Raw genomic sequence first — 12,527 nt, forward strand, 5'->3', positions numbered from 1 at the left:
CAATATCCTTCCTGCTCGTCTGCATCTTCTAGTCCTGTTGTATCGGTTAGGTTGACAATTTTGTCAACGATAGGCTCTTCTCATTGAGAATCCTTGGATACTTTCGGCCATATCTTCTTCCACATTCCGTTCATGCATTTATCAGTTAATTCTTGCCAAGCGAAGTCGATATTTCCTATTGCATCGGTGATGTTATATTTTTTCCAAAATTGCATCAAACAAACATAGACTTAGAGGATGTACAGCGATACGACGAATTGTCACCTTTTACTGATTGGTTCGCGTTCGGTAATGATCTTATTATATACGAATCAATGAAAAGCCGCAATAATTTGAATAAGCGTAAATTTTGAGCTTTTTTAAGGCTGCGAGCAGACCTCGTTATATCTAATCACCATTAATTGAGGAATCGCTAAACGAGGTCTTACTGTATATGCAAAATCTTATTCTCTTGACTGTAGACAAGATTTGGCTTCGAATTACGCGATACTTCGAATTATCCTATAACGAGGTTTTACTGTACATGAATTAGCATTAGATGCTTTTAGTCTAAGTTGTTTTAATTTCTTATCTAGCTTCTTGTTCCACTGCCTGCTTGATTGTTTTAATTAGTTTGAGCGCTTTGTCATAAGGGATACTTTTTTATTGGGCTGCAATTTGAAAAAAATTGTAGATCTATAAATTCTCACTGTCTTCCGTCCGTCCGTGGCCTTTTTTAATCTCGAGAAATGAGTTAGATACATAAAAAGCAAGACTAGATATGGAAAGCTTAGGAATATCAGGCTCCGATTAACTGTATATGAATTTTCGATGTAAACCGAAAGTCATGTTATTTCAATTCAAACTTTTCCCTTGAAAGGAGTTAGATAGATGACCAGCACGACACCATTCCTAACAGAAAAGTATGATGTACAGTGCTATACAGGGGCAAGTCACTACTAATTTGAGGTGGAGTGCATATATTTTAAATTAAATAAATTAAATTATTAAAATTGCAGNTCGGGCTCGACAATAGGAACGATTCTATTCTACAGAGAGAGAAACATTGATATTTTATGGGTTAATTGTAAAATTGTGATATAAAAATTTTAAATTTCTATATTGTCACAATTCTTGTTAAATTTAATAATTACAAATAATTCAATTTTAGAATATTCTGGAAGAAAAGAAAGATTGGCCCAGAGCAGCATTCTGACCTGCAACTCCCGCTTACCATGCAGACACATTGTCAGTTACACTACTTGGACTTCCATCCAATCAATTTCCAGACTAATTATGCTTGCAATCTGGTTATATCTATATTAGTTAATTATAAATGGAAGCAAGGATCATTAGAATGAAGGTGAAGAATAGGTTAACAATAACAAAATTTATGTTGAATATTCAGTAAGGATTTTATAAATTCATACCCTAATTTATTTTGTTAGAATAGTATTCACTTTCATAACAGTTTGCAATCAACTCTCTTTTTTATGATGGGAAAGTGAAGAAATGACTTCAAAATGACAGTGTATATTATACTGACAAAATAAGAATCTTTTATACCTACTAAAAGTGCATTAAGATTTTATATTAAATTTTAAACATTAATATTTGGATAATAATTATAGTAATGTTTCCATATTGTTGGAAACATCAATATTAACATTAATCAGTGGGAAGTAATTATCAATATACTATTTATTGAAGATGTAGATTAAATTTATCTATTTGGCATTTGCTTTCAATATCTAATTAGTCAGTTCATAAAAACTGTCTAGAAAGTATTTTATTTTCTTTAAAATATTGAAATAGGTTATTAAAAAAATTCAATAAGAAAAGTTAACATCCATTATTAACTTCTAAGATTATGAAATTGTGCAGTATCTAATAGTGCACTAGAAGAATAAAAATTATGCAACAATTCCAACAAGTTCAAAAAATATTTATATGAACTTATAATAAACTAGTTCTCTCTTTATCAATGTTTCCTTTAAGCTGCACAGCTGCTGACTACTTGTATACCTGAGTCAGTCTGAGCATCAGTTGGATTGCCTGGAGCAATCAATTGCTGCTCACAAGACATGACTTAAGCCTGAGAAGTAGATGCATAAGTAAATTAACACACATGTTCAAGTTTATTAGTGAATAATATCAATTTATGAATGTTCAATAATATATTTTTGAAATGACTCAATTATTTTAAATTATAAAATATTAATAATTGATAAGTATATGTGAATGCATGTGAGCGTGTCATCTTATATAATAAATTTTTCAAAAATATTTACCATTTGGCAAATGGATGCATAGCGAGCCAAAACATTAGCGTTTTCTAAGATAGAGAGAGCAGAAGGTTCGCGGTCTCTAATCTTCAATACACATCTCCATTTAGCAAAGTGGCAACCTTTAGCTTTGTATTCTTGGCATCTTGTAGCCAAATCATCCAATCCTGTAAGTTTAATTTAATTTAGAAAAAAACAAGTTTCATAAATTCTCCTAAGACAAATTATTAGAAAGGATTTCCAAAATATACCTTGGGTGGTGCATTCTTCTGTTGTTCCCATCAATGGTACAACACCTTTGTCGACTTTAATTCCTGGAATAATACCACGATCCTCCAAAATTTTAACAAATGGTGTTCCGTCGTCGGCATTCTGGAAAAGGGTTTCATGAAATAAGATCACGCCGCTTATGGCTTCGGTCATTGCTGCCTTGTCAGAGGTAAATAACAGCTGACGGTAAGCACGCCTGTTGTCCTCTGTGTTGTCTACGCCAATTCCTTGCAAACGCTTACCCATGGTTGCTATATAAAATGTAAATTTAAATTAATATTATAGTTTTTAAATTAAATCTCTTAATAATCTGTTATGTCTCCTTACTCACCAGTACTTTCATCAGCTGCTAAAATACCCTTTCCAGGTGCAACAATGTTGTTGGCAATCTTCTTCAATTCATCTTGCAGTTCTTTAGGAGGGTATTGGAAATATCCAGCCATTTTGATTTATTTGAAGTGGTTTTTTTTAAAACTAAATATAAAAATGAAGTCGTTAGACCATGATACATTTTTATACAAATTAAAAATGCAACCAAACTTAAATGGTTGTAACATCAATTACAAGTTTCTCCTCTTAATGCTAGAAAAAATAATGTACACACCTTTCAGATTCTCAAACAAATACAATAAAAAAAAATTTAGAATAATATTAGCATTAAATCCTCTACCATTATAGTATAATTATTACCATACTTGTAATGATATGCAATGTATTCATGATATTTGATTCAAAATGTTAGATTTACAGTGTAATCAATGCTAAGTCACTGTTTAATATTTCAGATGCGAGATAGAATAAATATAAAATAAATTCAGATAGACATGACTCAACATTGACATATCATATACATAAACTGATGCATTGAACAGAAAGAAAAAAACATTTATGTATTTTAAGGTTCCCTCCATTCTTTCTATCCTTTATGCACTAACACAATCTTTTTTCCACACCCATAAGGAGTAATGACAAACACAGAACCAATAACCAGTGTGAAGAAAACAAATCTATCTCAAGACAAAACATTTAACTCCTGAGTTCTTCTTCAGACACTATATAATGGTACCAGATGGAACGTCATTTGGAACATAAAAGCTTTTTTGAAATAAATGTAAATTCAAACTATGGATGTAAAAAATTTAAAGCTGCGCATGCACTGTCCTGCACATAATGTAGATTCAACCAATGACTATACAGTCATGTCAAGTAGACCTTGCTAGGACAATGCATGTGTGGTGTGGCTTTAGATTTTTTACACTCAGTTCAAATTTATATTTATTCCAAAAAAGCTTTTATGTTCCAAACAACATTCCATCTGGTAATTGCTATAGCACCTGAAGAACTCAGGAATTAGAAAACATTTTGTCTTGAGATAGTTTTTTGTTTTCTTCACACTAGTTATTGGTTCTGTGTTTGTCATTATGTATTTCCTGGGATGGTGTGTTGTTATCCATAATGAGCTCCACAATGGGAATGGCCAGGTGGCAAGAGACAAAATCCAAAATATCCAAACCAACCTTAAAAACATTTCTGAAGTTCCTGATCCAAACTAGAGTCTCCAAAGTGACTAGCTGATACTTTTACTGTCTAGTCATTCACATCATAAATTTGAAAATAAAAAAAACTATTAAACTATCAGTGTTTGTTGTATATTTTGTGGGGCCAGACAAACTATAAATGACCGAATTTATAGTTTATACTCAAAATAATATCCAGACAATCATTTAAATAAAACAATGTTCTTTAAGTTACATATCACTAAATATTTAACATTTTAACTAATATTTCTGTCAGTTGAGGATTTGAATAATTTCTTTCTTATTCACCATTAAGGTTCAAAGAAGAATCAGGTCATATCTAAATTCTTAGACAAGATAAATTTGATATCATCTACCCACATACAAAATTACACATAGATGCATAAGGCTATATATTTAATATTGAATTGGCTATTCTTTAATTATTTTAGAAGATTCATTTAATTGAGCAATTATTTAAATTTCTTTTAAACTTAAAATCAATTTACACACTGCATTATTTCAGGCTATATTTTCAATAGCCAAAAAATTAATATTTTGGTTTAAAAGGTAAGCGTAAAACAAACTTTTATTTGTTGTAAATACTGTTCTTTATGTTTACTGAAATTCAAAATATTTAACTTTTGAACTGATCAAAAACACAGAAAATAGTTTTTGTTAAGAAAAAAAATTAATAATTGAATATAAAAAAACAAAGCAGAAATATTAAAAATATTTGTTCTAATCTCATCTAATGTTATCTTTGTCAGTTTAAAAATTCTAAATAAAATAAATCCTTAAGAAATATTTAAAATTATTTAATAAATCATCCAACACCTGATGCTGAGAAAAATGTTTATTTAAAGAAACATTAATGTTCTCTACCTAATATGATAGGCCATTTTCAGATGCAAGTATTCTCAAACGTATTTAATTTAATATTTAAACGTCAGAACGTTTGAATACGTTTACGTTAAAATCAAAATACTATCAAAATTATTTAATTTTGTAAGAATCTGGAAGAAGCGAGGCCAAATGGTCGAGCAGTTAGATCGGCAGCCTACCACTCTAGGGGACCATGGATCAAATCTGGATGGGTTGAAAGTACTGTACATAATATAAATAAATATTTGGATCATTAAAACTGATATTTTCTTTTTGAATGAGAAATATATTTTCTAAATTTATAAATTTCTGTATTATTTTTGATTGATGATTTTTGAAATATAATTTACAGCAACTTTAAAATATTTTAAGTATAACAAAATAAAAGTTCATGTTGTAAGTTAAATACTGTAATAATATGGTATAATGAGTATTTGTAAATTAGATGTATCTATTTTTTTAATTCTCTCTGCCCATGTGCTCTTTTTTAGTAAGTCTAGTCAGACCACCCCTGTAAATTCCTGCAGTTTTTGACCTGTCTGGATTTGATCCTGGGTCCTCCAGAGCAGTAGACTAGGCCCCTTAACTGCTCAGCCATTGACTGTCATAAATTAATATAAGATCATATAAGCAAGTTACAAAAAAGCAAGTTACAAAAAAGGGATTATAATTCTTTCTTTTTTAGTATTTATGATATCCACTCAATTTAGGTTAACAGCTTTTTCCTATTACAAGAGAGAATTAATTCTTTTATCTGAAAAATTTTCTATTTGGTTCCTAATTCAGCTTTTCAAATGGCAATTTAATTTGAAGAGCTTAAAATTTCACAAAAGTAATTTTATTATAATTAAGAAATTTGTATGTTATTATAGCCTTAATCAACAAATATTTTTAATTTTATTGGTTCTTAAATAAATTTTGTCATCAAAACTATTAAAATTTGTTTTCTTAAGTCAAATTATAAACAGATTAAAAGCAAAAATGGCAAAAGTGTAGTTTATATAAATTGTAACCTATTTTAAACAATTATACAAAAATCCATGTATAATAAATCAAATTTATATTAGATTTTTTAAAATGTCATCAATTTATTTAAAATTTTCTCAAATTTCTTCAAGCGATTAAACAGTTTAGGACAATGTTTCAAAGATAATACAATGTTAATATCTTCATTTTTAATAAATTATCTAGAAGAAATGAGCAGAAAGATCTCTATGAACTGTTTAGAATAATGTTACTGTTTTTAAAATTCTTCTAATAATATAATTTCTACAGATATTATGCAATGAACACATTAAGAAATAAAGCATGATTCAGCTCAATAAGAACAAAAAATTGCAAAGACATATTGCATTAAATTAAGCAACAAGGAATTGACCTAAAAATTTTGCTATTATTGTTCATGTTATTCACTGAATACCTGGATCCATTTATGTAATTGGATTTTCTGTAACAATTACATAATTCCGTCCAAAATAAGTTAACATTTTAAAATAAAAAGCTGCTAATTTTGTTTGTTAGCATTTAACAACATATTGCAATATATATAGTAAATTGCACTCTAAATGTCTTATGCTCTATGAGCAAAGAGGTTGGTGCACTTTAGATTTCTTTCACATTAAAAAAAACTGCATTCTCCTCTGAAAGAATCAAAAATAAAAAAAATTGGCTCCAGAATTCATTCTTCAGACGACAAATGCTCTTGATGATTATATAAAAAGTTATAAATTTATAGAATCAATTTTATTAAATTTAATCCAGATCTAATTTCTTCATTTATAGTTTTAAATATCCATATAAACTTTATTAATATGGAATTAGTAAAATGTTAATCTTGTTTTATGCTTGATATTAAAGTCTCTTCTTATTTACTGAATTTTAAGAGAACAAAAATCAAGCAATTCATTAAAACTGACTTAAATAGAAAGCTTTTAATATATTTTGCAGTTATCAAGTACAGCTTTGGAAAAACTATAAAAAGAAAATTGAAAAGAAAGAATAGAATGTGCAGCATTCTTGTTTTATTTATTCTTTAAGACTGATTTGTTTGCTGTCGATATTTTTCTTATGAATATTTGAATAATTTCCTTCACATGAAAGATTTTATATTTGAGACAATTTCATTTAAAACTTCCAGGCTTAATATAATTAAGAAGGAAGATTTTTTTTTTCGGTAAAGTACAGAAGAGTGAAACCTTTTCTTTTGACTGAATCACAGGAAATTTAACAGAAATATGCAATTGATTTTTTGTAACATACCATAAGCTTATAATAATTCTTCTGTTATATATATGATTGTAAACTATATTCAGTCTTTTCACAACTAATTTGAAAAGCTCATTTTAACATGTAAATGTAATAAACAGTGAAAATTTTTTGAAAATATATAAAAAAAAAATACAAGGAATTTTCTATGATCCAATTATCTTTTAATTCATCATAAATTCGTTAATTTTTACAATATATTAATGAAAAAGCTATCAAGAATTTTTTATCTAATTAACATTTTGAAGATTATTCTTATAATTTTTAGGGGACAATCTAGATACATTCCTTCTTGGATATTGTGTGTGGTTAAATACAGATCTGATGGATCAATACAGAGATTTTTCTCCAGACTTTAAATATTACTCAATAATTAAGCCATTTAATCTCCCGACATTAAGTAAGTATTTTATTTATTTATTTTAAAATAAAAACCTGTAAGAGATAGAAATTCAGAAGAAATACTTGGACATAGACCAGAAAGCAATGTTCGTTGCCTTTCCTAGGACCTATGTCATTGCCAATAGAAGTCTAAGCACTGACCTTGAATTCTTCTCCCAATGACATTTGTCTAGAAAGTTAACATCCTTTCAAAGTATCACTATTCTAATTAAAACTGAATAAAATACATTAAATGGGGCAAGATGGCATATTGTTTCACATACCTTACATTAAGTCTTATAATTTATACCTTTTACATGAAATTTTGTCAGAAATTATGTATATTTTTTAATATGATAAAACAGCCAAATTATGATAGAAAAATAGTAAAAATTTCATAAATATTCTCAAGGAATGTCACCTTTCATAACTGCTACACTGTATGAGGAAACCTTAATTAACTGTAATATAGGATATGATGAAATATTTACTTTTAAGGTCTTTTTTAAACTGAATTTTATATCAAAAAGTATATTTTATAACGTTTATAAACTTATTTAAACGTTAAATTATATATAAATCTTTAAAATTTTAATTTAAAACATGAAAATGTCCATTACAGTTACAACAGTAATAATGTAAACTTCAGTCTAAAATAAATAGAAAATACAATAATCTAAATCGAATGCTTGATCTGTAATTAAAAGCGTGTACGTTTATTATCAATATATAAATAAATAGATAATTCTAACCTTTAAAATTAAAAGATAACTCGTTCTCCTCTTCCTGACTTCTGCCGACAAGGACGAACCAAGGTGACCCTCGATATATAAACGTGATTCCCGGTGGGCGTGGTCTATATCGATTTCGTCGGCGAATACGACCAATCGGCGCGGTCTTCGTACATGACGTAACAGTCTGCGAAATAGACAACGTAACGGATTAAATCACGTGTACTTTTTTCGAATTTAAAAAGTTTGTCTTCATTTTGTATTTATTATATAATTAATTCGAAGCAGTTTTAAAATTAATCCGCGCATATTTATGCATTTTTTTAAAAGTAATTTACTGTCCGAACGAGAATCATACTTATAACTGATACATAAAAGTTCAGCAAGAGTTAAACAGTATAAATATACGACAAAAAACGGAGTAATTAACGTGATTTAACGTATACAAAGGCCTGTAATTGTTAATATAAATAATTCTTTATTATAGGATCATAGCCAAAGAAAAAATTCTTTTGTAAGCTCTCGAGACGATAATTGCTCCTCTCTTACTATTTTAGTTTGGTGTCAACTACACGTTCCGAAAATCTTCATCTTTCTTTTTAGTGCCTCCGAGTTCCTATAAATAAATGGATAAATTACTCCTTAAACAAAAATTTAATCTTCGACGTACGTCTACGTCAATAAAACATTACATAATTTCTAGTTTTATATAAAAATTCGTAAATTTTATTTTATTAACGACGAGTTTAGAGTCCGTTCTAGAGGGTTAATCACGCAACTTTTAATAAAATTAATGGTAAATAATGACTGGATCATTTAAGGTATTTTGTCAGAAATTTTCATTTATAAATAATGAAAAATATCACAAATTCGTCGCATTTAATTGGCTATATGAGAGTATTTCTACTATGATCTGAAGTGATATTGGAAGTTTATTGTGATGTATATAATTCTAGTAACCGTAGATATTAATGGAAGATCAAAAATAAGCATTAAAAGGCTATAATTTATATAAATAGCCACGTAAGACTCAATGAAAATATGTATTAAATGAATTTCTTATTAAATTTCTTAATAACAATAAGCCTACAGACTGTAGATCTACATAATAAAAATGCCGAAATTTCCGTTCTTGATGCTAGTATTATTAACAATTTGAGCTAAAGATAAATGCATTAAGCTAAAGAGGAGAAAATTTAAGTTCCAAAAAATATAAAAATATTTATCACCGCATTTATGTGTTATAACAGAACACTTTATAGTATATATAACAGAGGAATGTTATAGTATATATAACAGAGGAAAAGTATGGCGATCGTTGGAAAAATGACCCTCCACGATTTTTATATTTTTGGACTGGGGGGACTTTAAAACGTCGAGAAACGTATAAAAGTTCGGGGATAATTTCTGTATGTATGTATGTTAAGGCTGGTATACACGGTAAGGAAATCCTTTGAGGATTAACCGTGATTTTTTTTTCTATCTATCCATTTTTAAATAAAAATAATTCTTTATACATTGGGAGATATTTTAATAAGTTTTGTAAATTGCTATGTTCAATCCAGCCACTTATATCCGAGTTTTTTTCGTCTTTTAAGCACATCCTTTGAGGATTTCCTTACCGTGTATACCAGCCTTTAGTGTGTGTGCGTGACACGGTTTCGTTCACCTTCTTTGAAGCTTAATAACATTGTGTTTTATGTCGAAAATTTCTGAAATTTGGCAGGGAGGTTCATGTATTAGGAGGATTAATGCTATTAAATTTTGGTAATTAAAGGTCGAAGAGATGGGGAGATCGTGTGTCATATTTCGGGTAGAGTCGGGCTTAATAATGATTTTATTCGTTATTAGTATAGTAGACCCCTATAACACTGTAGATAATTCCGTGTTATATGAATTTCATGTTGTACGAGTCACTTAGATTTTACAAATACGTGTGCCGGGCTGTGAACGGCTCACGTATTTGTTGACTCGTACAATATGCAATTCATATAACACGGAATTATCTACAGTGTTATAGGGGTCTACTGTATTTACATTTTTTTTTTATAAAATCTACCTCTACCTCAAAATTAAGCTTTTTGCCATTTTGTAATAATCAAAAATATAAAATGTTTTTAATAATAAAATATCATAATCAAGTACCTGTGATAGGAGGTTTTACATTATATAAGTTTAATTATATGAAAGGTACTACTGTATCTCGAAAATCCACGCTGCTCTATGACTTCACACAATCTAAAACTGTTATTAACCTAATAATTGTTTATAGTTAAACCAAAACTGATGGATAAGGTGAAAATTGATCTTTTGAGGTTAGAACATGCACCAAGGATGCGACTATGCAGATACGAGCGAGCGAGAATATGTGACGAGAAGAGGCGAGACGCAAACCCTGCCAGATATGTGCAAGAACCAGAAATTCGCTCCCGCCAGCGATATTTCTCGCTTTTCGCCTGTGCATTGCGAGAACTATATTGCTCGCTACTAAATTCGCGTCTGCCCTAATAGATAGATATCGATTTTTTACACGTAATTCAGCACCTAACTTATAAAAACATAATTTTAGGAAACTCGAGCTTCTAATTCGTGGCTGGATGCGGAATAGCAATCAAGTCAAGCAATGAAGACAATTTACATACTGCCACATAAGTATAGAACCACCATCTTTCTCGCAAGTTTCAAATATGAAAGTATTTTTTTCCATCATGCCTCGTCGTACCCATTTAACAGACTTTGAGAAAGGACAAATTGTAGCTTTGAGAAGCATTGGTTTAAGTCATCAGGCAGTAGCAAACAGCATCAAGAATTCGAAAAAAGTAGTTCGGCATTATTTGTCAAATCCTGTAAATTATGGACCAAAGCGTAGAAGTGAACGTCCNATTCGCTCCCGCCAGCGATATTTCTCGCTTTTCGCTTGTGCATTGCGAGAACTATATTGCTCGCTACTAAATTCGCGTCTGCCCTAATAGATAGATATAGATTTTTACACGTACTTCAGCACCTAACTTATAAAAACATAATTTTAGGAAACTTCAGCTTCTAATTCGTGGCTGGATGCGGAATAGCATTCAAGTCAAGCAATGAAGACAATTTACGTACTGTACTGCCACATAAGTACAGAACCGCCATCTTTCTCGCAAGTTTCAAATGTGAAAGTATTTTTTTTCCATCATGCCTCGTGGTACCCATTTAACAGACTTTGAGAAAGGACAAATTGTAGCTTTGAGAAGCATTGGTTTAAGTCATCAGGCAGTAACAAACAGCATCAAGAATTCGAAAAAAGTAGTTCGGCATTATTTGTCAAATCCTGTAAATTATGGACCAAAGCGTAGAAGTGAACGTCCTTCAAAACTTACCCCGCGAGACCGCAAACGAATTGTTAATGAAGCCTCAAATTGGGACGATTTAGGTATTCAAGTACAGTATATCACGAAATCATTTGAAGGGTTTTACACAACAACAACAACATTGTTCGATTTCGAATGAGAAGTGCCCCTGCTCTTAAGCCCGAGCACAAAGCTGCCCAGCTCGATTTTGCTAGGAAAAATATGGCCACTCAATGGAATAAGGTAAATTTTTTTGTTTCGTTTAGACTTATCGTGCTAGCACAAGAAATAATCTTTTTGTCGTATAGGTAATCTTTTCGGCCGAGAAAAAAAATTAATTTGGTTGGACCAAATGGTTTATCCTTCTATTGGCGTATTTACGAAAAAAGCCCAAGTACTTTTCGCGAAGGAATTTCGGTGGTGGAAGTGTTAGGCTACGGTTTGGGGTGCTTTTTCTGCATTGGAAAAATTGGATTTGGCATTCGTTACCTGTCGCATGATCAGTGCCGACTATCAACAAGTTCTGAAGAACAAATTGCTGCCATACAAACGTAGATCCAGAAGAATTCCTGTTATTTTCTAACAGGACAACACATCTACTCATGTATCACGAGATACGAAACAGTGGTTTGAAAATAAACGGATTGCCCAGTTCGTTCTCCCGATTGCAATCCTATTGGGAGTTTTAGTTGGCCGAATTTATGACAAAAATCGGCAGTATGTAGACTTTAAACACTTAAAACAAGTAATTGTCACTGCTTGGAGCTCCCTTGAGGCATCGATCATAAAAAGAAAACCTTGTTGATAGCATGCCAAATCGCATTTACGATGTTATTAGTAAAGGAAGTGCGCAAATAAATTACTAAATTAAACTGTTCTGTAGTA

At 30.2% G+C, this 12,527-nt stretch overlaps 1 protein-coding gene across 1 annotated transcript; it reads right to left on the bottom strand.

Annotated features, from left to right (window-relative positions):
* Positions 1 to 986: 986 nt before the first annotated feature.
* On the bottom strand, positions 987 to 8,470 carry LOC111637928 (fructose-bisphosphate aldolase-like). Its single transcript, XM_023383542.1, has 5 exons — positions 8,335 to 8,470; positions 2,866 to 3,007; positions 2,516 to 2,785; positions 2,271 to 2,431; positions 987 to 1,028 (listed from the first exon to the last, which is right to left on the bottom strand). Exons 2-5 carry the CDS (start codon positions 2,975 to 2,977, stop codon positions 987 to 989), a joined length of 585 nt encoding a protein of 194 aa, XP_023239310.1. The 5' UTR covers positions 2,978 to 3,007; positions 8,335 to 8,470.
* Positions 8,471 to 12,527: the final 4,057 nt, after the last annotated feature.

The sequence above is a fragment of the Centruroides sculpturatus genome, unplaced genomic scaffold (genome assembly GCF_000671375.1).
Source record: "Centruroides sculpturatus isolate CEXI.00-Female unplaced genomic scaffold, Cexi_2.0 scaffold251, whole genome shotgun sequence".
Classification (NCBI taxonomy): Eukaryota; Metazoa; Arthropoda; class Arachnida; order Scorpiones; family Buthidae; genus Centruroides; species Centruroides sculpturatus.